The 26,313-nt window shown below is 43.7% G+C and overlaps 2 protein-coding genes across 3 annotated transcripts; both read left to right on the top strand.

Moving 5' to 3' along the window:
• Positions 1-1,858: 1,858 nt before the first annotated feature.
• LOC128409425 (zinc finger protein 501-like) lies at positions 1,859-8,970 on the top strand. Its single transcript, XM_053379913.1, has 4 exons — positions 1,859-1,960; positions 3,701-3,783; positions 5,847-5,973; positions 7,765-8,970. Exons 2-4 carry the CDS (start codon positions 3,709-3,711, stop codon positions 8,778-8,780), a joined length of 1,218 nt encoding a protein of 405 aa, XP_053235888.1. The 5' UTR covers positions 1,859-1,960; positions 3,701-3,708; the 3' UTR covers positions 8,781-8,970.
• Positions 8,971-12,283: 3,313 nt separating this feature from the next.
• Positions 12,284-25,058, top strand: LOC128409411 (zinc finger protein 436-like). Of its 2 annotated transcripts, XM_053379884.1 has the most exons (4): positions 12,284-12,510; positions 13,984-14,066; positions 16,036-16,162; positions 22,464-25,058. In XM_053379884.1, the coding sequence occupies exons 2-4, from the start codon at positions 14,052-14,054 to the stop codon at positions 23,549-23,551; spliced, it is 1,230 nt and encodes a 409-aa protein (XP_053235859.1). In that variant the 5' UTR covers positions 12,284-12,510; positions 13,984-14,051; the 3' UTR covers positions 23,552-25,058. The 2 variants fall into 2 exon arrangements, with proteins under 2 accessions (XP_053235859.1, XP_053235858.1); XM_053379883.1 differs by having other exon boundaries at positions 12,284-14,066.
• Positions 25,059-26,313: the final 1,255 nt, after the last annotated feature.

The following is a 26,313-nucleotide window of genomic DNA, read 5'->3' as shown; positions in this document are numbered from 1 at the left end:
GGTTCACCCACCTCCTTTGCCCTAACCTCCAGCCCAAGGAATCTTCAGAAGGGAGTTGCTGCCGAGGACATTATTTGCATTTTAATGAACTGAATAGAATGAAAGAACCTGCAGCACAAATATAAGATAGGGGACATCTGACTTTCTAGTAGTGCATGTGAAAAGGATTCAGGAGCCTTAGTAGAACACAAGCTTAACACGAGTCAACCGTGTGATGCAGCAGGAGCAAAAAAGAAATTAATGCTATTCTGAGCTGCATCCACAGAATTAGTGTCAAGGGAAGTAATAGTACCACTCTATTCTGCCTTAGTCAGACCACACCTGGAATACTGTGTCCAATTCTAGACACCACAATTTAAGAATTTTGACAAGCTGGAAAGCCTTAGGAGGAGCACTTGAAGGAGCTGGGCATGTTTAGCCTGAGGAGGAGACTGAGAGGAGATATGATCTTCAAATATTTTAAAAGGCTATCACATGGAAGAGAGAGCAATCCTGTTTTCTCCTGCTCTGAAGGGTAGGACTTGAACCAAAGGGGATACCAACTAAACACAAAGAACTTTATGACAGTAAGAGCTGTTGGGACCGTGGAACGGTCTCCTGGTCTCCCTTGAGAAGTTGTGGACTCTCCTTCCTTGGCGTATTTTAAGCAGTGTTTGGCTGGCCACCTGTCACGGATGCTTTACTGAGATTCCTGCATTGCAGGGGGTTGGACTAGATGACCCCTGGGTCCAATCCAACTCTGAAGTTGTATTATCCTGATTCTAATGCTCATTCCTTTCAATTTGCTTGTTTTATTATATATTTTAAGTAAGGATGTTTTAAGGATGTTGAGATCAAATTATTGTGCATTTTAACATACAGTAGTACTTCGGGTTAAGTACTTAATTTGTTCTGGAGGTTCGTTCTTAACCTGAAACCGTTCTTAACCTGAAGCACCACTTTAGCTAATGGGACCTCCTGCTGCCGCCGCGCCACCGGAGCACGATTTCTTTTCTTATCCTGAAGGAAAGTTCTTAACCCGAGATACTATTTCTGGGTTAGCGGAGTCTGTAACCTGAAGCATATGTAACCTGAAGCATATGTAACCCGAGGTACCACTGTATATATATGTATTTTATATAGGTGTAAGCCTCCCAAACGTGACACTATTTGAGACATTGTAACTTGCTCATCAGCAAAATAGGCTCCCACAGTGAGGGGAAAGGGGGAAAACCAAGGTACCTGTTAAGAACTGGTTCTCCTTACTGGTAAAGTTCAAGGAAAGGAGGTGAAGACCTGGTTACATTTTTTAGGATTATTTGCTGTATTTTAAAATAGTTATTCATATCCATATATTTTCACCATATGGAAGTTTAATGCCTCTTTAATCTCTTTAATGGTAAAGATTATCTTTTCTACGATCTCAGACTCTTAACAATAACAATAACAATAATAATAATAATAATTGTATGGTACTAAGGCTGCCCATGGTCACTGGATCCTACATGGGGCACCTGCTGAAGGAGAGGATCGTGCACTCGGGGCCTGATCCTGCAGGGCTTTCCAGACAAAATCGCGGCGCCTCTCCTCGATCTCCGCCCGGAGCAGCCAACAGGTTACTGCTGATCCGCTCCGCGAGGGTTAAAGGGAGGCACAGCGCTGAGATTCCTAGAGCGGAAGGGGAGTCCTGCGCGAGAGGTGAAGGAGCTTCCGCTTCCTGTTCCGGGTCTGTCCTTCCTGTGGGAGGTGGCAGCTTTCTCTGGAGGGGCTTCTGTCCGGATCTTGGAGGATCTTCTCCCGTCCTTTCTCCGCAGGGAAGGCGGCCTCTCCTCCCGCCTCCGGGTCAGATGCGAGGAAGGAGAGACCGAGGAGGAGGAGGAGGAGGGAAGAGCTGGGACTCCCAGAGGGCAGGAGAAGAGCCTCGGAGGAGGAGAAGGAAGGCAAGGCGGACCCCGCGCAGCTCAACCCGAGAGAGAGAAAGGTTTTTAAATAGAGAATCAAAAGTGTTCCTCTGCACTGAGAATATTTCATAGAAAAATGTTGGTCCCTCAGAATGGATCTACTGATTATTTTATTATTTTATTATTTTATTTTCAAAATATCAAAATATAAAAATATCTATCATACTCAGAAGAGTATGCAAGCGGCACACAGATTAAAATAAAGATGGAGCACAGATAAAATTCACAAACCCATCCAGAAACTATTATGCACAAAGGCCTCATTCTTAAGAACAAATAAAGCTAAATAATAAGTCCTGTTACCCTTACAGTTCTCTGCTTCTTTCCTATCTCTCTGCGTCCCTTTTGCCTGCTGTGAAAGGTGCCGGGCAAGTTTACTCTTGACACACAAAATTTGAGGTTGCAGGGAGAGATCGTGGGGAAGGATTTTCAAAGATCCATTAGGTGTGGGCAATTTCTTTCAATTATAGTTTTCGCTGTGTGTCTCCTTTTCCCCAGTATTAAATTTAGTCACCCAGACATTGACAGCTTATGAAAAGAAAGTACCTCTTGCAAATTTGCCGGCATTTTAGTGCAGATTTCTACTAATGAATACATAGTTTCCCTAATATTTATATTTGTCCTAATATAATGCATTTCTGTATATAATTTTCCTAAAATAATGCCTTTCTTTCCCTTTATCACCTGGCAGAGCAAATCCAGATCTTTCTCTCTCTTTCCCTGCCACCGTCTACTACAAGACCTTGTGTTTCCTTGTATCCTAAAAGAGCTGGGGGGGGGGTCAAGGTACACCCTAAAACAATGGAAAACGTTATGCAGCTGTTCCTCATGTAACTTGGGATAATTTTACGTGGCTTGATTCTCTGTTTGGAATTTTCTGGATCCTATATCCTAGATACAAGATTTATCTCTAATACCACTTACCTTAGGCCTGGGACGCAGGTGGCGCTGTGGGTTAAACCACAGAGCCTAGGACTTGCTGATCAGAAGGTCGGCGGTTCGAATCCTTGCGACGGGGTGAGCTCCCGTTGCTCGGTCCCTGCTCCTGCCAACCTAGCAGTTCGAAAGCACAAAATGCAAGTAGATAAATAGGTACCGCTCCAGCGGGAAGGTAAACGGCGTTTCCGTGTGCTGCTCTGGTTCGCCAGAAGCAGCTTAGTCATGCTGGCCACATGACCCAGAAGCAGTCTGTGGACGAACACCGGCTCCCTCAGCTAATAAAGCGAGATGAGTGCCGCGACCCCAGAGTCCGTCACGACTGGACCTAATGGTCAGGGGTCCCTTTACCTTTACCTTTAAGACCTGCAATTTCACTCTGGTTTGGTAGCTGAGTTTTTTTTGTCAGTTCAGTGGCTGTGTATTTTGGTGGAGTTCAGGCAGGCCTATGGAGAATTCAGCAACGGTTAAATTGCAGATAATTTTAACCTTGCCTATTCTTTTTCTGAGTAGACATAACTTTTAAAGTTAAGTTGTATATTTATAAATTTACAACTCCAGAACCATCATTTGCATATGCTGTTGCTTATTTCACCCTCATTGATACACTTCCTCAATGTGTGATGTGCTGCTGATTTCTGTTTGATAATCTTTTGCTCATACCTTTCATAAGTTCAAAGGCTTTTACTAGTCTTCTGTTGAGGTATTTAAAATAAATCTCTCCAAAAACTCTAGTTTCTCAGGTCCTGTTTGATTGCCACTCTCTTGTGCATTTGGGCAAATTAGGAATGTCATCTTCAATGAACACCACTTCCCTTTCACAGGCTGTGCAATGGCATTGGAGCAACACTGTGGATCCTCCCTGCTTTACCCTGGAGAGGAAGCGACCACCATGCATCCAGTTGAGGTAGGAGAAAGGTCATCAGGTAGAGATGTTGGGGATAGCTGGAGTGCATCCTTCCTTGTAACAGAGGGCCTGACTTATCTCTGTGTTTTTGAGGGTGCTGCCTGAGGAAGTGGGTTGGCTTGACTGAGATAGATAGATAGATAGATAGATAGATAGATAGATAATTTATCACGGTCTGAGACCAGCTTATAAAACACACTTGGGGGTACAATCCCAGAAGGAAAACAAACATTTAAAACAATGCACAACAATAAATTTAAAATTTATAAATGCAATAAGCGTATAGACACTTAAAACTTTAAGCTAAGCTACCGCAGAGAGATGACCCAGAGTCACCATGGAACTGAGTTTGGGGATTTTCTTAACGAACTAGTTTGCGTTGGGGGATGGTCTGCACCTACAGATCTGTACACAGAATCTGGCAACCATCTGGGTTGTCTTGCCTAACAGGAAAAGTTCACATTTTTGCTTTTCCGGGAGGTCAGCGAGCCTCACCAGCAGGGGATCAATGGTCTCACTACATTCCTCTTCATAAAAGAACAAGTGCTCTGGGCTTCCTATATCCCCCAGTGAACAGGCGCAAAGTCTCTGAGCATATGGGACATTTTTAAAGGCTCCTTCCAGGACTGGTGAGGGCAGAGCCGAGCTTCTGGCGAGTGTAAAAGCCCTTCTTGCATTTTTGGATACGAGAAAGAAGAGATATGCTGCCAGTGTGGCTATACCTCTCGATTTCTCCAATTTTATAGTCGGGGCACCTTGAGCAGTCCTGTTGTCTCTCGGTCTCTAAGATTCTTGGCCTGACCATAGCTTTTGCCTGGCCCAACCCCAGACTTAGAATGGCTTGAGGGGCAAAACCCAGTTTCTGAAGGGTATTCAGGACTGCTGTCTGCCACCAAGACGTTGGTGAGAGACTGTACTAAAAGAATTTGGGTGTGCTGTCAGTTGCATACCATCTAGACACACTCAAAAAAAATATCAAATGGCTCGTGAGTCACTCTTGCAGAAGCCATGCTGATTCGGCTTTAGCAAGGCTTGTTCTGCTATACATTTGGTTATCCTGTTGACTTTAATAATGTTCCACATCAGTTTTCCTGTAAGAGACCTTAAAGTAATGTATTTTTCGCTCTATAGGATGCACCCGACCATAGGACGCACCTTGTTTTAGAAGGGAGAACAAGAAAAAAAAAATCTCCCCCTCTCTGCTAAGTGCCCCTTCAGCGAAGCGGCAGGAGAAACTGAGCCCCTTCCATTTCTCCTCCCGCTTGGCTGAAGGGACGCTGCGCAGCTCTCCCTCTCTGCTGAAGCCAGGAGAGTCTTGCTCTCCCAGCTTCAGCAAAAGGAACCCGAAGCCTCGGAGCACAGCGGGAACTCGCGCTGCGCTCCGAAGGCTTCAGGCGGCTATCCCTGAAGCCTGGAGAGCAAGAGGGGTTGGTGCGCAGGGACCCCTCGCGCTCTCCAGGCTTCAGTGAAAGCAATGTGAACCCTCCAGAGCGTGGAGGGAGCGCTCCCTCTGCGCTTCGGAGGCTTCATGTTGCTATCGCTGAAGCCAAGGAGCCTGCATTCGCTCCATAGGACGCACACACATTTCCCCTTAATTTTTGGAGGGGAAAAAGTGCGTCCTATAGAGCGAAAAATACGGTAACTAAGCTGGTTTCTGGATACCTTTTTTAAAAAAATGTCACTACCTTTGCCTTCCCTCTTGAAAGACAGGAAGATGGGCAATCTCACATACAAGTTACACGTTCTTGTTAGAAGATTTGACTTCTTTAAGAACTAATGTGGTGTTTCTCAAATTTGGGTCCTCAGCTGTTGTTGGACTACACTTCCCATCATCCCCAGCTAGTCTGACCAGTGCTCAGGGATGATAGGAGCTGTATTCCAACAAAAGCTGCAGACCCAAAATTGAAAAACACTGAGCTAATGGGTAGATGAAATCTGCATTTGCTGATCTCTGACCACTAAAGGTAGAATCCATCTCCCATTGCAGTGGGAGTGGAGGAGAGATGCTGCCCACACCTTGCCTTGAAGTGTCTCCAAGGAAGGGGATTTTTTTCTTCTTCCAGGAATCAGGGAGCTTCGAGGAGCTGTTCTTTACTTTCACCAACGAGGAATGGGCCTTGCTGGATCCAGACCAGAGAGCTCTGTATGAGGAGGTCATGCTGGAGATTCATGAGATGGTGGCCTCTCTAGGTAAATATCCCTTTTCCCCTTAAATCAATAACTATGGAAGGTATAAATTCTTGTTGGTGGTACTATCAATTAGCTCACTAGAAGGAGTGCTGGGATTTTCCTCTGGGCAAAAGAACATTTGAAGAACCATGCTGGATCAAAGCAAAGGCCTATGTAGTCCACAATTCTGTTCTCACAGTAGCCCAACCAGATGCCCAGAGGAAGCCCCAAAGCAGGACATGCATCTGATATAGGCATCAGAGAATGGACACACTGGCTATGAGTTACTTTCATTTCTCGCTCTGATCTGGCCACAGTGATCCATGCGACGGTCACCTCCAGGCTTGATTATTGTAACTCGCTCTACGCGGGGCTGCCCTTGAAACTCCAGCGGGCGCACAATGCCGCGGCGAGGCTCCTTACAGGGTCCTTGCCGCAGGATCACATTCGCCCAGTGCTTTACCAACTGCACTGGCTCCAGGTGGAGTACAGGGTCAGGTTTAAGGTGCTGGTTTTGACCTTTAAAGCCCTATGCAGCCTAGGACCCTTGTACCTACAGGACCGTCTCTCCTGGTATGCCCCACGGAGTACCTTAAGGTCTACAAATGACAACACTTTCGAGGTCCCAAGTAGCAAGGTGGTTAGATTGGTCTCAACTAGGGCCAGGGCCTTTTCAGTGCTGGCCCCAACTTTGTGGAATGCTTTGTCACAAGAGACTAGGGCCCTGCGGGACTTGACATCTTTCCGCAGGGCCTGCAAGACAGAGCTGTTCCGCCTGGCCTTTGGTTTGGACTCAGTCTGACCCTTATGTTTCCCTCCCCTTATGGTTTTGATCTGTGGGCTACTATTAAAATGAGGCTGCATTTTAAATTATACTTTAACCTGTATTTTAAATTGGTTTGTGTTTTTTTTAATTGTAATTTTACTGCTGTTAGCCGCCCTGAGCCCGGCTCTGGCTGGGTATAAATTATTATTATTATTATTATTATTATTATTATTATTATTATTATGCAAACCCCTGCAAATCTTATTTTGCCCCTGAGCAGGGTTGCTGCCAAGGGCCTGCTTGTGCCCATATGACAGGTGTGCAGACCCCCTTGTCCCCTGCCAATACAATGCTGAATCACTGTTCTGAATCACCCTGTCTGTCCCTGGACTTGCTTGCTGAGGCTGAAGGGTGCTGCAGTTGCACAGCATCCTGAGACACTCAAAGGTTCTTCACTCCTGCCATAAGGACCAGACAATCTGTGTGCAGGTTTTTTTTAAGTCTCTAGCCCCTGTGGCAAGAGCAGGAAAAACTGGCAACTTAAAAAAACCACTCTATTTCTCCACACTATATTTCTGAATTTAAGAGAAGGAAGGATGGGCTACTGCTTGGATGAGGAGGATGTTCTGGGGATGATGTAAAATAAAATTATTATTATTATTATTATTATTATTATTATTATTATTATTATTGGCTTGTGTCAAAAATACAGACACAAGCCAATAATAATAATAATAATAATAATAATAATAATAATAATTTATTATTTATCGCCTGCCCATCTGGCTGGGCTTCCCCAGCCACTTTGGGCAGCTTCCAACAGAACACTAAAATACAATAATCTATTAAACATTAAAAGCTTTCCTAAATAGGGCTGCCTTCAGGTGTCTTCTAAAAGTTTGGTAGTTCTTTTTCTCTTTGACATCTGGTGGGAGAGCGTTCCACAGGGCGGGTGCCACGACCGAGAAGGCCCTCGATTCAAAGCCACATTAAAGTCCAGTATGGGCAGATGTGCATTTTACCAGGTTTTCTTTTTAATCCGCCAGGAGATGTTTGGGGGATCTGGATTGAGGGAGAACCGTCAGAAGTGGCATGTGAAATTGCTGAGGAGCAGGAGGAGCAACGGAAGCTGTGGGTTCAAGATGTTACCAACGGACAAGAGGGGACAGAAATGCAGAATGCTGGGAGGGAATCCACTGATTTTGAGATTAACGAAAATCAGATAATTCACACAGGGGAGGAACCTTATGAATGTTTGGAGCTCGGAAGGAACATCAGTTGCATAGACTACCTTACGTTTCAGGAAATATGTCATACCGCCGAGAAACCATATAATTGCTTGTTGTGTGGAAAGAGCTTCCGTCAGAGTGGTCACCTTAGTTTGCATCAAAGAACTCATACAGGCGAGAGACCTTATCACTGCAGGGAGTGTGGAGAGAGCTTTAGGCACAGTGACTCCCTCATAAAGCATCAAAGAATTCATACAGGGGACAAACCTTATAAATGTCTGGAGTGTGGAAAGAGCTTCAGGCAGAATATCCACCTCACTAGACACAGAAGAATTCATACAGGGGAGAAACCTTATAAATGTTTGGAATGTGGAAAGAGCTTTATTCAGTGTAGCGTGCTCACAAGACATAAAAGAACTCATACAGGGGAGAAGCCTTATAGATGCTGGGAGTGTGGAAAGACCTTCAGTGCTAATTGGTCCCTTTCTAAACATAGAAGGACTCACACAGGGGAAAAACCTTATAAATGTTTGGAGTGTGACAAGAGCTTCAGTTGGAATGGTCACCTTATACAGCATCTAAGAACTCATACAGGGGGGAAACCTTATAAATGTTTGGAGTGTGGCTCGAGTTTTAGTCAGAGAGGTCACCTTACTCAGCATCTGAGAACTCATACAGGGGAGAAACCTTACAATTGCTTGGAGGGTGGAGACAGCTTCAGTCATAGAGATTCCCTTAACTTACATCTAACGAGTCATAAAAGGGAAACATGCTACACTTGGAAGGTGGAAGGAGATTCAGTGATCTCAAGAGTTCCTGCAGAGAGGAAATGAAAGATTCTTCTCAGTGTTAGAATTCCCTTATCTCCAGCTCTTACTTGTTCTGAGGCCTTTGGAGCCCAGTATACCTTCCATTTTAGAGGAGAAAGGGTTTTTGCTTTCAAGCTGCTTTTTCAGTAGGAAACAGTTTGTGGCCTTTTTTTCTGGAAGGAGTTCAAGTGGTGGGTTGGATGGATAGCGGAAGGTCTCCTCCATCCCCTCACCCACTGTCTCCACTGACAACGAGGGGCATAAAGCAACAGCAACAGGGGCCACCTCTTTCCATAAGCACTTACCTGGACCCTGAGGTCATCTTCTGAGGCCCTTCTTCATGTGCCTCTTCCGTGAGAGGCCTAGAGTGTGGCAACATGAGAACGGGCCTTTTCTGCGGTGGCTCCTCGTTTGTGGAATACTTCCCTCGGAGGTTCACACACTAGGCAAAAGCTCTTTAACTAGGCCTCAGGCTGATTGACATCCAATCCCCTTTTAAAAAAATGGGGGGCGGGGTTTTTGTTTAGATTACTGTCTTTTTTGCTCTATAAGACTCACTTTTTCCCTCCTAAAAAGTAAGGGGAAAGTGCATCTTATGGATTCATACAGGGGGAAAGCCCTATCAGTGCTTGGAGTATGGAAAGAGCTTCCACAGAAGCACACATTTCCGCCGCCATCAAAGAATTCACAGCGGGGAGAAACCCTACCAGTGCTTGGGATGTGGGAAGAGCTTCAGCTGGAAGGAAAGTCTCACTTCCCATCAGAGAATCCATACAGGGGAGAAACAATATCAATGCTTGTAAATGAGGAAAGAATTTTATTAAATGTACCGTATTTTTTGCTCTATAAGACTCACTTTTTCCCTCCTAAAAAGTAAGGGGAAATGTGTGTGCGTCTTATGGAGCGAATGCAGGCTGTGCAGCTATCCCAGAAGCCAGAACAGCAAGAGGGATTGCTGCTTTCACTGCGCAGCGATCCCTCTTGCTGTTCTGGCTTCTGAGATTCAGAATATTTTTTTTCTTGTTTTCCTCCTCCGAAAACTAGGTGCGTCTTCTGGTCTGGTGCGTCTTATAGTGCGAAAAATACGGTATATATTTTGTGTTTATATATTGAGATTTTATCCTGTGAACTGCCCTGAGACCTGCATGTATAGGGCAGTATACAAATTTAATAAAATGATGAGTGTAATAATAAATAATAATAGCTGGAGCTGTCATACAGGAGAAACTGCCAATTACTTATGCACACCAGATCAGGCGTGTTTGTGTAATTTTATAAATGAGTGCTGTTGTTTCCCCCACATCTGGATGTTGAGAGATAGAGTACCAGGTGCACTGCATAACCTAGCAACAGTCAGAGGCCAGGGGTCTGCCTGCTGACTCGTCCATCCTTTATCTCAGGGATGTGTGTATGTGCAGAAGCTTGTATAAAAGTCATTGCTGCATTGAATTCAGGTGGGGAGAAGCTATGAGAATCTGTGAGCGGCTGTATCAAAGTAAAATCCAAAAAATCATGTATACATAGAAAGCACACCTGAGCCCCTTAAAGAGGCCAAGAATATCTAAAATTCTGCAAGTTAAATGCCAAAAGCATTGTTGAAAATAAATATTGTTGCCTCCTCAAAGTAGCCTCCTGGGGTGATGGGAGCCACCACTAAAAGTCCCATGCTTGCCACCTCTGCACCTCACTTGGAGGAATGCAGAGTGAAAAAGACCTCAGATGATGAATGCAGGTTGTGGGCTGGTTCCTGAAGGAAGGTTTTATATGCTCAGAGCATCATGCAGCAGTTGAGAATCTGGCCGCCACTTTCTGAGTCTTCTTCACAAAGAGCCTCACATGTAATGTATTGCAGAAATCTAGTCAAGAGGTAGGTAGAAGAACCTGAGGTATATCCGCACACCTATTAGCACACCTTTCTTTATTTTTTAACACTAGCAGAAGTGTTCCATATACCCCTTGCTGATGTAACTGAATGCTTTGCCAATAAAGAGCTGAACTTCCTATTGTTTGTGCACATTGGCCTGGGCTCTGGATTATGAACACAACATTATTTAATTGTTAAAAAACTTTGAAGAGATTTATTAAGCTGGAACATTTGCAGAGGAAGGCAACTGGGATGATGAAGGGTCTGGGAAACAAGCCTTATGAGGAGCGCTTGAAGGAGTTGGGTATGTTTAGCTGGGAAAAGAGAATGAGATATGATAGCCATCTTTAAATATCGCAAGGTCTGTCATGGAACAGGGAAGAGGCTTGTTTTCTCCTGCTCTGAAGGGTAGGACTTGAACCAATAGCTTCAAGTTACGAGAAGGGATATCAACTAAATGGTATCAACTAAAATAGAATGGGGAAAATTTATTGATTATTTGAGGACACATTGTAAACAAAAGTGGGATTGATAAAAACATGTGCAGTAAGAGATAATTAAGGGAAAAGGGAAAAATAAATTTATTTGAACTGGATATGCAGTAACAAAAAGATATGAAATAAATAACTGCAGAAGGGAGAGGAGGGAAGTCCAAAGTTAAAAATAAAATTTATTTTAAAAAAAGAGTCCAGAAATTGGGCAGGGGCACAGGGTGAAAATGCAGGGGAAGAGGCCATCAATTGGTGGTCTCTGCCACCCTTGAGGCTGGAGATGGGGGGGGGGGGAGAAGTCTGGGGAAACAGAGGTGGAGAGGAATTTCCGGGAGGCTCAGAGGCGGAAGACAAAACTCCCAGATAAGAGTCCAGCCTCACAGTCCCCTCCATCCCCTCCCACATTGTCTCCACGGTCAAGGAGCGGCTTAAAGCAAGAGTTGTCATGCAGGAGAAGCCGCTGGTCCAGGGGGTCACGAAGAGTCGGACACGACTAAAGGACTAAACAACCACAAGACCTAAACATTCTTATAACAGTATTTTATTGTTCTACACTGGTCGTGCAGCTATTTCAACAAATGGTAGTTTAATTATAGTTCCACAGACAACAGTATCACTTAACCTCCAGATTCCAGCATCGTCTTATATTGGTATTCCATCTTTGTTATGAAAATGTCGCAGGACCTGCATCGTTCACTAGTACCACCCACTGCGGAAAGGATGTATAGATTTGTCACACACACAAAAAACAATTTTAAAGGGGGGGAAAATAAAAGCATTCCCCTGAAAGTCTGACATTTCGTTTTAGAAGGGGAATGTTTTATTTGGCCTGATTGAATGGTCATGCCTTTCAACTTGCTTGCCTTTTTGTATATTTGAACTAAGGAAGTCTTAATGTTGAGATGAGATTGTTATTGTGTATTTTAACATTGTAGGTATGTATTTTATATAGTTGTAAACCACCTAAACGACATATTCTTTATTAACTTTGAGCCTTTGCAACCTGCTCCTCAGCCAAAAAGGCTCCCAGAGTGGAAAAAGAAAAGGGGGGGGAGGGGGAGGTTCCCGTCTGTCGGCTCCGCAAGGGTTAAGCGGAGCCACGGAGCTGAGCTTCCTAGAGCGGAAGGAGAGCCGGCGCCAGAGGAGGAGCTTCCGCTTCCTGTCTCTGCTATTACTTCCGGTGTTAAGCGCTGGGTTGGCGGAGGAAGGCGGCTGCTTTTCTTGGAGGATCTTATAGACTCCTCCCAGAAGATCTTCTCTCCTCCTTTCTCCGCAAGGAAGGCCGCCTCTCCTCCTGCCGCCTCCAGGAGAAGGACCGAGGAGGAAAGACAGAGGAAGGAGGAGGAAAGAGCTGGGATTCCCATAGGGCAGAAGAGGAGCTCAATCAGAGAGAAAAAAGGTTTTGCAATAGAGGACAAAAGTGCTCCTCTGCACTGAAAATATTTCATTTTAAAATAAATTGCTGGTCCTTAGGAATGTATCCTGGACAGCTGCAGCTGTAGTTATTTTATATTATTTTTAATATTTCTAAACCGATTTTTAAAAATAAAAAAATCTCACAAGTGGAACGCAGATAAAATTAAAAGAGAGGAGCTGGTCTGTGACCGTAATAATAAATTAATTCATTAAAAGAGAGAACACAGATAAAATTCACAGGCCCATGTGGAAACCAATATGCCTAAAACCATCATTTCTAAAAACAAAAATAGCTAAGTAATAAATACATTTACTCCCACTGTTCTTTGCTTCTTTCCTCCCTCTCAGCTTCTCTTTTTGGCTGCTTTGAAATATGCTGGGACAAAGTATGTGAAAGGGTTTTTAAAAAATCCAATAGACATGGACAAACCTTTCAATTTTAGTTTTATCACTATGTTTCATTTTCCCCAGTTAAATTTAAGTTGCTTTTAGTTGCCCACGTTTTGACATATGAAACAAAAGGACCTCTTGAAAATTTAGTTAGTATTTTAGTTCCAATTTTTCTCTTATATTTGCCCTAATGCAATGCATTTCTGTATATAATTTCCCCTAAAATTATGCATTGCTGTGCGCTCTTTCCCTTTGAACAGGTGTAGAAAATCTTTTATCACCCAGCAGGGCAGATCCAGATCTTTTCTCCCCACACTCAACTGTAGGCTAACTTTGGTGGGTGGGTGACCTTCATGGGGTCAAAGAATGCAGCCTAAGAATGGAAACCTTAATGCATCTGTTCCCTTTGTAACTTACAATATTTTTCTTCTGGCCTGTTTTTCTGTTTGAAATTTTCTGGATCCTATATCCAGGATACCAGATTAGAGTCTAGTACCACTTATCTAAGGCCAGCAGTTTCACTCTGGACTGATAGCTGTGTTTTTCATGTCAGTTAAATGGCCGTGACTTTAGGTCAGCTGGTGGAGTTAGGACAGGCCAGCATTGATTAAGTTGTAGATAATCATGACCTTGCATATTCTTTTACTGAGTAGACATAAGTTGTATATTCATATTTTGAATTTCCAGAACCATTGTTTGCATATGCTGTTGGTTATTTCCCCCTCATTTCTCCACATTTTCTCAATGTGTAATGTGCCATTGGTTTCTCTTTCGTAATATTGCAGTTGGAAATTTGTAATGCATTTACTGGTCTTGACATATTCAAAATAAATCTCTTCAAACACACGTTACGCTAGGCATAGGCAAACTCCAGCCCTCCAGATGTTTGGGACTACAATTCCCATCATCCCTAGCTAACAGGACCAGGGAGGATGGGAATTGTAGTCCCAAACATATGGAGGGCTGGAGTTTGCCTATGCCTGTGTTACGCTTTCAGGGCCTGTTTGCTAATTTGGGCAAATTTTATCTTCAATGTTTTCATTCAGCCAACACTTCCCTTTCACAGGCTGTACAATCTCATCTGAGCTACAGTGTGGATCCTCCCTACGTTACCCTGGAGAGGAAGCGACCACCATGTGCCCTGCTCAGGTAGGGGAAAGATCATTGGGGGGAGATGTTGGGGATAGCTGGAGTGCGTCCTTCCTTATTACAGATGGACTCTTTGCAGGGGCCTCTTACACCTGTGCTTCTGAGGAAGTGGGTTGGCAGCTTTGTTTTTCTGTATTTCTTATTGCCAGCAAGGAAACCTATAGTTCTACCTCTCTTTTAAATCAGAACCAGTGAGGGCGGTGAAGGTCCTGTGTGAGTGTCTGGAGGCGGTTGGAGGATGGATGGCGGCTAACAGGTTGAGGTTGAATCCTGACAAGACAGAAGTACTGTTTTTGGGGGACAGGAGGCGGGCAGGTGTGGAGGATTCCCTGGTCCTGAATGGGGTAACTGTGCCCCTGAAGGACCAGGTGCGCAGCCTGGGAGTCATTTTGGACTCACAGCTGTCCATGGAGGCACAGGTCAAATCTGTGTCCAGGGCAGCTGTTTACCAGCTCCATCTGGTACGTAGGCTGAGACCCTATCTGCCTGCGGACTGTCTCGCCAGAGTGGTGCATGCTCTGGTTATCTCCCGCTTGGACTACTACAATGCGCTCTACGTGGGGCTACCTTTGAAGGTGACTCGGAAACTACAACTAATCCAGAATGCAGCAGCTAGACTGGTGACTGGGGGCGGCCGCCGAGACCATATAACACCGGTCTTGAAAGACCTACATTGGCTCCCAGTACGTTTCCGAGCACAATTCAAAGTGTTGGTGCTGACCTTTAAAGCCCTAAACGGCCTCGGTCCAGTATACCTGAAGGAGCGTCTCCACCCCCATCATTCTGCCCGGACGCTGAGGTCCAGCGCCGAGGGCCTTCTGGCGGTTCCCTCATTGCGAGAAGCAAAGCTACAGGGAACCAGGCAGAGGGCCTTCTCGGTAGTGGCGCCCGCCCTGTGGAACGCCCTTCCAGCAGATGTCAAAGAGATAAACAACTACCTGACATTCAGAAGACATCTTAAGGCAGCCCTGTTCAGGGAAGTTTTTAACGTGTGATATTTTACTGTATTTTTGGTTTTTATGGAAGCCGCCCAGAGTGGCTGGGGAGGCCCAGCCAGATGGGCGGGGTATAAATAATAAATTATTATTATTATTATTTTAGTTTGTTCAATGTTTTTTTAATGGTCTTCTTGGTAGTGGCGCCCTCCCTGTGGAATACCCTCCCATCAGATGTCAAGGAAATAAACAACTATCTGACTTTTAGAAGACATCTGAAGGCAGCCCTGTTTAGGGAAGTTTTTAATGTTTGATGTTTTATCGTGTTTTTAATCTGTTGGGAGCCACCCAGAGTGGCTGGGGAAACCCAGCCAGATGGGTGGGAAAGAAAGAACGAACGAACAAATGAACGAAAGACAGATGTTTTATTGTATTTTAATGTTTTTTGGGGAGTTGCCCACAGTGGCTGGGGCAACCCAGTCAGATGGGTGGTAAATAATAATAATAAATAACAACATCATTTCGTTTGTCCTTAATTTGTCCACATTTAGTCTCATTGGATGGGCCTGGATTATTATTATTATAATTATTATTATTATCACAGAGGACTGATAATATCTCTCCCTTTTCTTTGCACTATGCATAACTCTGTACATCTAAATTAGAAGATCTGTTTATTTCTTCAACTCCTTGATTATGTTGGTTGCTCTTTTCCCAGCATTTTCTGGGTCAGCAATTCTGTTTTTGAGGTCAGGCAACCAGAACCATACAGTATTGCAAAGGCAGATGCACCATAATCTGTATACCTGCACAACGATATTGGCAGCTTTGCTTTGAATCCTGTCCCTAACACGGAATGGACACATTTCACAGCTTCCACAAATTGTGTCTTTGCTGAGCTATCTGCAGTGGTGATTTCTGAGCGCGGCAGCTAAAATCCCCACTTGCGCCATTGGAGTGTGAGTGGAGGGGAGATGCTTTCCACATCTTGCCTTGGAGAGTCTACAAGGAAGGGAATTGTTTTCTTCTTCCAGGGGTCGGTGAGCTTCAAGGAGGTTGCCGTGAATTTCACTGACGAGGAATGGGCCCTGCTTGATCCAGGTCAGAGAGCTCTGTATGATGAGGTCATGCTAGAGATCCATGAGATGGTGGCCTCTCTGGGTAAGGATCCTTTTTTCCTTAATCAGTAGCTATGGAAGGTATGGATTCCTGTTGGTGGCACTATCAACTAGCTCACTAGAAGGAGTGTTGTTAATTTCTCCTGGAGGAAAGAACATTTGGTTCAGAGCAAAGTCTTACTTAATCCAGGATTCAGTTCTCACAGTGGCCAGCCAAATGCCCATAGGAAGTCCACAATCAGGACTTGCCTCTGATATAGTTGTCCTGGGCTTATGAATTACTTTACTTAATTCCTTTACAGTGGTACCTCAGGTTAAGTACTTAATTCATTCCAGAGGTCTGTTCTTAACCTGAAGCACCACTTTAGCTAATGGGGCCTCCTGCTGCCACCGCGCCGCCAGAGCACAATTTCTGTTCTCATCCTGAAGCAAAGTTCTTAACCCGAGGTACTATTTCTGGGTTAGCGGAGTCTGTAACTGTGGGAGCCAGGGTGGGAGCCAGAAAGCCCTGGCAAAGGTTTGTAGTGCCACCTGGTGTCTTGCTGACCCAGTGACCAGCATGTCTGTGCCTTATCATGTATTAGAATTGTATTGACCTTAAAAGGAGTTGTGTTTCCTCTGGGCAGTGTTGACCCTATATGGTGTGGGTGGGTTTAACCCTGGCCGGATGAGGTAACATGAGACACTGGCAAGCAGCCATGCGGCTGGAGAGAACAAAGGGTAATAAAAGTGACCGGACTGGAGAGGAGAAGATGTCTGAAAGAGCTGCTCCATCAGTCCAAGGAAATAAGCTAGCTCTCTGCGTCTTTATTTTATGCTGAATTAAGCGCCATTTGTAACGGCTGGCCCGACAAGTGGTGCCCCGTGTGAGGCTGAATAAAAGATACGACTGAGGTTTTTAAAAGAGAGCTAAAGAAGCAAGATTGAAGCAAACAGTCTGGGCAAGACTGTGAGAAGATTTTTGATCCAAGCAGTGGATATTCATCGACTTACCTCGCCTGGAAAAGGCTGCAAGCGCTATTCATCTACGGATCCAAGGTTAGTCGATCCCTTAAATATTGATTTTAGAAAAATGGGCAGCTCTTTGACTACTCCCCAACAGAAATTTTTAAAAGACTTAAAATTTCTCCTCTCCTGCAACAAATTGGAAGTTCCTGAGGGAGATTTGATACAGCTCATTCTGGCAATCGATGAACATTGCCCCTGGTTTCCTGCAGAAGGAACTTTGGAATTAAAACATTGGGATGATATTGGAACACATTTTCATGGGCTTCCCAGCATTGGTGTTCGGAATTTAAATGCATGGTGCAAGGTTCGATATGCTATGGGTTCTTTATCACCAAAAAATATCTCCATAGCTGCATTGCCAACACAAGCTTCAGCTTCCTTAATTCAGCCTGCTATCCTGCCATGTGTTCCAGCCCTTGCTTTGCCTGCTGCAGCCCCAGATCCCAAACCTCCAGACTGCAGTTCCTCACCAGAAGACCCAAATCTGCAAAAATACCGTGGTCTGGCTGGAAATGATCCTGCTTTTTCAGCAGCAGCAGAAGTAGCTACCCATTTGCAACGTGCAGTATTTGCCTGTTCCTTAACTCAGGATACTAAGGCATTCCCTGGTGTTCCAGCAGGAATTCAAGCCCAGCTTTTGGCTCCAGATGAATTCAAGCCTTTGGCATGTACAGTTTTACCCCCATCAGCTGGTGTATTGTTTGCTCACGAATGGGAAATTGCCTGTGGTGCTTATGCTCCTGCTTTACTGCAACAAGCAATGAGAAAAATCCCAGAACCTAGAGAATCATATCCTTCCTTTATGGACAGGCTGATTACAGCAGTGAGTAGCCAAATTGAAAATCCTGAAGCCAAACAAATAATTATCAAACAATTGGCCTTTGAAAATGCCACTGAGGATTGTAAGGTTGCGTTGCGCCCGATAATACACCTTCCTGCCACTACGATGCTACGCATTGGTCAGTCTGTTGGTACAGCCACCCACAAGGCTCAATTGCTGGCAGCAGCACAAAATAAAAACCAACCTGTAGCCATGAATACAACATTTCCAGCATGGCAAACCAAGATCACTGATACCTCAGTGTGGGTAGAACAGTGGCCTCCACCAAAAGAAAAAACCGCAGCAATGGCACCATCTCGTTTCTGAACAGCTTATTTCTGAACAATTAACTTTTGGCTACATTGAAACATCTTTATCCCACTGGATCCAGCAGACAGGAACAGTTTGCTTTTACATTGCCAGTATATAACAATTTGCAATCCACCCAGTGATATCAGTGGATTGTTCAGCCACAACAGCATGCGGAACTCCCCTACACTTTGCCAAAATTTTGTGAATGAAGCATTGAAACCTTTCCGCATGCGCCACCTAGAGGTGCTGAACACAAGCTGCATCTGGCAATATTTGCTACACCATTGTTGCCAACAGGAAATTTATATGCTCAGACGGACAAGAAGAAGACTATCTGCATTATAGAATGGTTACATTTACCTTATACCCCTTTGAAGAACATTTATTCAGCAAATGAATCCACATCAGACAATTGTTATCAAAGGACGTTCACGTGCTATAACTTTGAGCAGTTTTGATGTTGCATCAATTTATATGCCATTTTCACAGACTGAACAGCAGCATTTATTGATCACAAATGCTGCCGTGCAAATTGTTTTGGCTGATTTTATAGGTCATCATTTTTAATCCTCCAAAGGATGACCGTTTGACATTTCTGACACAAGTCACTTATGATTTGACAAACCCCTTGTCTCTCACACTTCTCCCCTCTGCATTAATCCTCTTCACAGATGGAACAAGAAGTATGGGGGTGGTGATGTGGGAGGAGGGAGGAAAATGGGAAAGTTTATTTACCTCTTCACAGTCTTCTGCCCAGCGAGCAGAGCTAGCGGCTGTGATTCTTGCCTTTCAATCCTTTTCTACTCAATCTTTCAATCTTATTGTGGATACTCAGTATGTATATCGCTTTTTGCTATTTTACCAATATCTTATATAACTCCTTCCTTGGATTCTGACTTGTTTTCCTTGTTTCTTGCCCTGTAGGCCTTACTTCAGCACAGAGAGTTCCTTATTATGTTGCACATCTTCGCTCCCACACATCACACCCAGGGTATTTAGCAGAGGGAAATTCAAGAGCAGATTCAGCTCTGAAGAACATTTCTGCCTTCTCTCTTTTCTGATCCTATACTATGTTATAACAACCTTCATCTCCCTGCAAAAGCATTGGCTAAGCAGTTTTCTATTCCTTTGGCCCAGCATATATTTCTAAAACATTTTCGGAATTTTGTATGTTGTGGAATGTGAAATTAACTCATGGTATACACTTTAACTCCATAGGGCAAGCGATAGTGGAAAGAGCGCACCTGATGTTCAAAACACTATTGCTAAAACAGCTTGGCGGCCGAAACATCCAACAGCACTCATTCCTTCAGCTGTTCACCAAGTTCTTTTTGTGTTTAACCATCCTTATATCCAAATACTAGGACCCATACTCCCGCGGAATTGCATTTTAGGAAGGAGGAGGCACTCCCCCACCCCTTGGTGGTGTACAGACGCTTGCCTGATCCCGCATGGCATGGACCTGTCCCGCTGATCACGTGGGGACGAGGGTACGCGGCAGTGGACATCGAGGACAAGCCTTTATGGGTTTCAACTGCAGAAGTGCTTCCTAACCATTTGCCTTGCCATCCTTTGCTGCACCATTATACAAGGAAGAGAAGCAGACGACACGGTCCAGTTGAAACCACCATATTTCACCTTATTGGCTGGCAAGCAGCAGTTGCCTGAATCCTACACTGGCTGGCAGTATTCACGGCTCAGCCACTCTCGAACTATAAGAACAGTGTTGTTGAATAAGACTTTTAGGGGTGAAATTATCATAAGATATAGAGGAATAATATTTTTGTAGAAGTTATGATTAAGTTTACTAGTTTATTGCATGCTTCTAAATGTTGGGTATGTATGCCTGCCCCCAGTTAGTTTCAAATTAAAAAGAGGGAAAGAATCATGGGGCATATATCCAAACTGTAAATATACATTGAAATTCATGGTTAATAGCTCTTGTTCTCTTACAGGAACATACAGCGACCAATCTCAGTGCTATAGAAGTGACACCAGTGCATGGCTAAAAACTAGAAAGGAAGCCTACCATGCAGCATGGAATCAGAATTCTTATATTCTTATGGAAGTTGGCTTCGACATTTATTGATTATAGTGATTATTATAGTAGTTATTTGCATTATTTTGTGTTGCTATATACAATGTATTCATTCTTTTTGTGTTGCTATATACAATGTATTCCTTCTTTAATTTCTGTATGTACTGCATGGTTCTCCAGTCCACGGCCCGCTTCCGGTGTCAAAAGAGTCGCTTATCACGCTCGACAAAGCCATTGGTACTGATATATATGATTATGCTTAAAATATAAAGAAAGAGGGCATGTGGGAGCCAGGGTGGGAGCCAGAAAGCCCTGGCAAAGGTTTGTAGTGCCACCTGGTGTCTTGCTGACCCAGTGACCAGCATGTCTGTGCCTTATCATGTATTAGAATTGTATTGACCTTAAAAGGAGTTGTGTTTCCTCTGGGCAGTGTTGACCCTATATGGTGTGGGTGGGTTTAACCCTGGCCGGATGAGGTAACATGAGACACTGGCAAGCAGCCATGCGGCTGGAGAGAACAAAGGGTAATAAAAGTGACCGGACTGGAGAGGAGAAGATGTCTGAAAGAGCTGCTCCATCAGTCCAAGGAAATAAGCTAGCTCTCTGCGTCTTTATTTTATGCTGAATTAAGCGCCATTTGTAACGGCTGGCCCGACATGTAACCTGAAGCGTATGTAACCTGAAGCGTATGTAACTCGAGGTACCACTGTATTCTCTTTTTTTCCTGTCGAGGGAGGTCTCTTGCTCAGATTGGGCGGAGGGCGAACATGCCATTTTGATAACACTGCGTTTACAACTGCGTGGCATGGAAACAAAAGGCTGAAGGGGTCTCCTATGTGCTGGTTGTGATTTATTGCTTTTGGGAGAGTCCTGGATTGTTGAGTCGCATAGCTCGCTAAGCGGTATAAACGACAGAATGAAGACAGGTACAGTAGTACCTCGGGTTACAGACGCTTCAGGTTACAGACTCCACTAACCCAGAAATAGTACCTTAGGTTAAGAACTTTGTTTCAGGATGAGAACAGAAATCGTGGTCCGGCGGCGCAGCGGCAGCAGGAGGCCCCATTAGCTAAAGTGGTGCTTCAGGTTAAGAACAGTTTCAGGTTAAGAACGGACCTCCAGAACAAATTAAGTATGTAACCAAGAGGTACCACTGTATTATGTATTATATAATTCATTGCATTTAGTTGCATTTTTTATGAAAAGTAAACTCAAAGCAACTTACTATATGATAGAAAAAGCTGGGTTCTCTTGTGGGCCTGCAAATCTTATTCTGCCACCTGAGCAGGCACATTCCCAACCTTCTCCTTGCACCCATAAGACAGGTGTGAGGACCTCTTGCCCTCCCTCAGACGGTGCGGATGGTACTTGTAGTTCAGTAACATGGAGGGACAAAGGTCAAAGGTTCCCCATTGAAGCTGCCACTTGGATGAAAAGGATGTTTTGTGGATGGTGCAAAATAAAGAAATACAGACACAAGCAGTTTCTTTTTTAAAAAAATGTTTTTATTGGTTTTTCATTTAATACCAACAAACAAATTACAGTAGTATTCAACAGTCATTTACCCTCATTCTTTCCCAACACTCTGCCGAGCATTGACTTCCCTCCCTCCCTTCAACAGGTTTTCTTCAGTTACCTTTCCAGTTTCTTATTATTTACAGTCCAGTCTACGTCGTAAGATTTATTTCAGTCCTGCCAGAGTCTTCAAATTTCTACAGTTATTATTTATATAATCCATAAATTTACTCCAATCTCTTTAAATTTTGTTTCCACCTGATTTCGGATCCTGCAGGTCAGTTTTGCTTGTTCCGCATAATCCACCATCTTCGTCTGCCACTCCTCTTATCGTTGGTAAATCTGGTACTTTCCATTTTTGGGCTAACAATGTTCTGGCAGCAGTGATAGCATACATAAATAACCTTTGATCTGCTTTTTCTATTTCCTATCCCATCAAGCCCAGCAAAAAAGCTTCCAGCTTTTTCAGGAAGGTATATTTAAATATCTTTTTCAATTCATTATAAATCAGTTCCCAAAACTGTTTCATTTTCTCACATGTCCACCATATGCAGACACAAGCAGTTTCAAGTCCACGTTAAAGTCTCGTATGGGCGGATGTGCATTTATACAGAAACAGCATTTTACCAGTTTTCCCTTTTAATCCACTAGGAGACGTTTGGGGGATCCTGGCTGAGGGGGACCCATCAGAAGTGCCGCCTGAAACAGCTGAGGAGCAAAAGAAGCTGGGGGTTCAAGATGGAACCAACACACAAGAGGGGAGACAAATGCAGAAGGCAGGGAGTGAATCTGCCGCCTCTCAGGTTAACGGAAATCAAATCACCAGAGAGGAGAGGAAGTATGAATGTAAAGTGTGTGGAAAGATGCTTGCTTCTTGCTCAAGGCTTACTTCACATCAGAGACTGCGCTCAGGTGAAAAACCACACGAATGCAAGGAGTGTGGGAAAAGCTTCAGTTGGAGTGGCCCTCTTGAGCTCCATCAAAGAACTCTTACAGGCGGGAAACCGTATAACTGTTTGGAGTGCGGGAAGAGCTTTGGTGACCGTAGCAGCCTCACTAGACATAAAAGAACGCACACCGGGGAAAAAGCTTACAAATGTTTGGAGTGTGGAAAGAGCTTTAGGGAAGGTTACTCCCTTACTCAGCATCAAAGAACTCATACAGGGGAGAAACCCTATAAATGCTTGGAGTGTGGGAAGAACTTTGGTCGCCTAGGCTCCCTTACGTTGCATCAAAGAAGCCATACAGGAGTGGATTCTTACATATGTTTGGAATGTGGAAAGAGTTTCTATCAGAGTAGGCACCTCGCAAGACATAAGAGAACACACACAGGGGAGAAACCTTTCGGATGCTGGGAGTGTGGGAAGAGCTTCAGTGACAGTGGCTCCCTCACTAGACATAAAAGAACTCACACAGGGGAAAAGCCTCACGAATGTTTGGAGTGTGGGAAGAATTTCAGTCGCAGCTGCAACCTTACTTTGCATCAAAGAAGTCACACAGGGGAAAAGCCTTATGAATGTTTGGAATGTGGAAAGAGCTTCGTTCGGAGTAGTCACCTCACTAGACATAAAAGAACTCATACAGGAGACAAATGTTCGTATGAGTGTCTGGAGTGTGGAAAGAGCTTTAGTCGCAGTAGCTATCTTACTCACATCTTAGGCTTGGAGTGTGAAAAGATAATGATTAGTCCTACCAAGAGCTCCTACGAAGACCAGGGCAAATACTGTGCTCAGTGTTAGAATTCACTACTGTATCTTTGGTTAATTTTGTACTCTATTTGTTTAACTCCAGTTTTGTTACAATAGACAGTTGCTTAGTCTGTTGAGCCCCATTTGCCTTCTATTGTTGGGGAGAGAAGGGTTTTTGCTCTGAACCTTCCTGTTCAGCCAGTGTCTGTAAGGGGCAGGAGTCCGAGCAGTAGGCAGGGAGGCAGGTATTGATAGAGGCAAGCAAAGAGGGAGAATAATTATATAAAAAAGAACAATGATAGCAACAGATGAAAAAGGTGAAAAACAAAAGCATAAGATAGGCATGTAGAATGAGTAGTGGCACATGAGTTAAAATAGCAAAGACCAACTAAAGACTATCACTTTTATCAGATCATCATGTATAGTTCCATCTTCGCCAGGCTTGTGTTGAGGGTTTCCTTGAAAATGAAATGATAAATCACATTTTTAAATGTCTGGACGTTCTAGTCCTTTTCAAAATTTTGAGGAACTTTCTCCATTTTAGCTATACTCCAGAGTGAGTGCAAGCTTTTGGGTTGTTTTCCCTTGTGTTTTAATTACTTTGTGCTGCCCAGATCCTATATGAGGCCAATTATTTTGACATTGGTATCATCAAAAATATTCTGTAACATTTTGGACAACGAACAATAGCTCCTCTATTAATAGTTATCATTTCTGTCAAAATTGAATTTCAAAAATCTCGCACTAACTGACATTCCCACTATAAGTGATAATGTGTACCAAGTTTATTGCAAACCCTCCAAACAATTTCGTTACGCAGAATAAAACATTTTTGGCATTTGCAAATAAGTCCTGTACCACCTGTGTAATAATAAGGCATTTTCCCTAAGAAAACTGGAAACCAGTTTTAAGGGTCTAATCTGATTTTACAAGTATTTTATCATCCCCACACTGATCATGTAGATATGTTAACTAATGATATTTTTAATCAAAGTTGAACACACGTCCAAGTATCACCCAACCTCCAAATTGCAGCCTAGTCTTATTCTGGTATTCCATTTTTCAGTTATGAAAACGGAAGTGTCGTAGTGGCAGAAAGGATGTGAGGGGAGACAGTCTTTGTGCTGACCACCTCCATCGCAAGGGAGTTACTGCCAGGAACATCATGTGCAGGTGTATTTTGATGCATTAAATAGAATGAAAGTTTATGAGTCATAAAGGAGGGGAGAGCACATGTACAAATTCAACACTTTGTTCTGTTGCTGTTCTGTTAATGTTGTTAATACTGTTTTACAGATATGGATGCTGTCATACTCTATGAATCCTATAATATGATTCTTGGTGTAACTGTGATGTTTAGCTTATTTTTTAGTTGTTTTGTTAATAGTGTTACATAGATGGTAATTGTTTTATTTAAGATTTGTGATTGTTTGACTGATGATTTGTAAAGTATTCTATACGATTTATGCTGTGATGTTCCATTATGTTATTTTTATCTTTCGTTTATAAACCGCTTTGGGATTTATTTGAATAAAAAGCGGCATAGAAATAGAATCGATCAATTTGTAGGACATTATCCTGATCTTCTGACTTTTTGTTATATGTGGGATTTTTTTGTTGTTATGTTCAGCTTGTTTTATTGGCCATGATTTCAACTTCCTTGTTTTATTTAGGGTTGCTATATGACCCATCTTCCCGTCTCCCACGGAGGCCGTCCTCTATAATGGGTGCTCCCAGATGACAGCTGAGGCAGAGCTTACATTTTAGCATGTAAGGGGGATATGAATGGTGCTGATGATCTAATTTAACATTATGAGAGCGCTCCAATTGGAGAACAACCTTTGCCAAAGGTGTCATGGACTTTGAAGACGCTGGAACTTGGGACGAAAGGGAGAAACATGCTAAGAGGGAGGCACGTTTGGTAAACACTCACCGTGATCAACTCCCGCCCGGAAACCTAGGTCCCCACTGTGGAAGGATGTGTGGATCCAGAATTGGCCTCCCCAGTCACTTATGGACCCACTGTTAAGATCGTGTTCGTGGAAGACAATCTTAGTTAGCTGCGAATGATCGCCAGAGAAGAAGAAATATCATCATCATCAAAATTGGTCTATTGCCCTTCATTTGTAGATCTCAGGGCAGTTCACAACATAAAACCACAATGTTGGCTGCTGGAAATCAGCCTTCTTAAAGTCCAGATTACATGTCTGACTCCACTCGGGTTTCCCTTGGCTCTGCGTCATGAAACCCAGGAGAACAGGATCACTTGCTCCCAAGGGTCCCAGTGCTTCCACTTTGTGACTCAGTTCCTCCGTCGGTGAGGACCAGGTCCAAGAGGAAGGACCCCCTTGTTATTGGTTTTAATGATTATTTATGGGCGTAGCCCATGAGTTCCTGCCCCCCCCACAACAAGAATCCTGGCTAAGCCCATGTAAACATTAGCTATATTTTAAAAGAGTGATTTATATATTTTCACTCTATTGGGATTTGAGGGCCTTGTAATCATGATTTATACAATCTCAGCTTTTTCAGAAAACCGCCTTGACTCCCAATATGGGGAAAAGGCAGGGCATAAATAAATAAATATAACGTTAATAATATAGATGTTGATTCTGTGATACAAAGACTGCCCACGGTCACTGGGACAACCAGTCCTTTGGGGCTAGGGTTTTGGAACAAATCCAGTCGTACCTTGGTTTTTGAATGGAATCCATTCCGGAAGTCCGTTCGACATCCGAAAACGTTCGCAAACCAACGCGCAGCTTCCGATTGGCTGCAGGAGCTTTCTGCGCTCAATCAGAAGCTGCAGAAGC

The sequence above is a fragment of the Podarcis raffonei genome, chromosome 2, assembly GCF_027172205.1.
Source record: "Podarcis raffonei isolate rPodRaf1 chromosome 2, rPodRaf1.pri, whole genome shotgun sequence".
NCBI lineage: Eukaryota > Metazoa > Chordata > Lepidosauria > Squamata > Lacertidae > Podarcis > Podarcis raffonei.
This window is presented reverse-complemented; position numbering and strand designations above follow the sequence as displayed.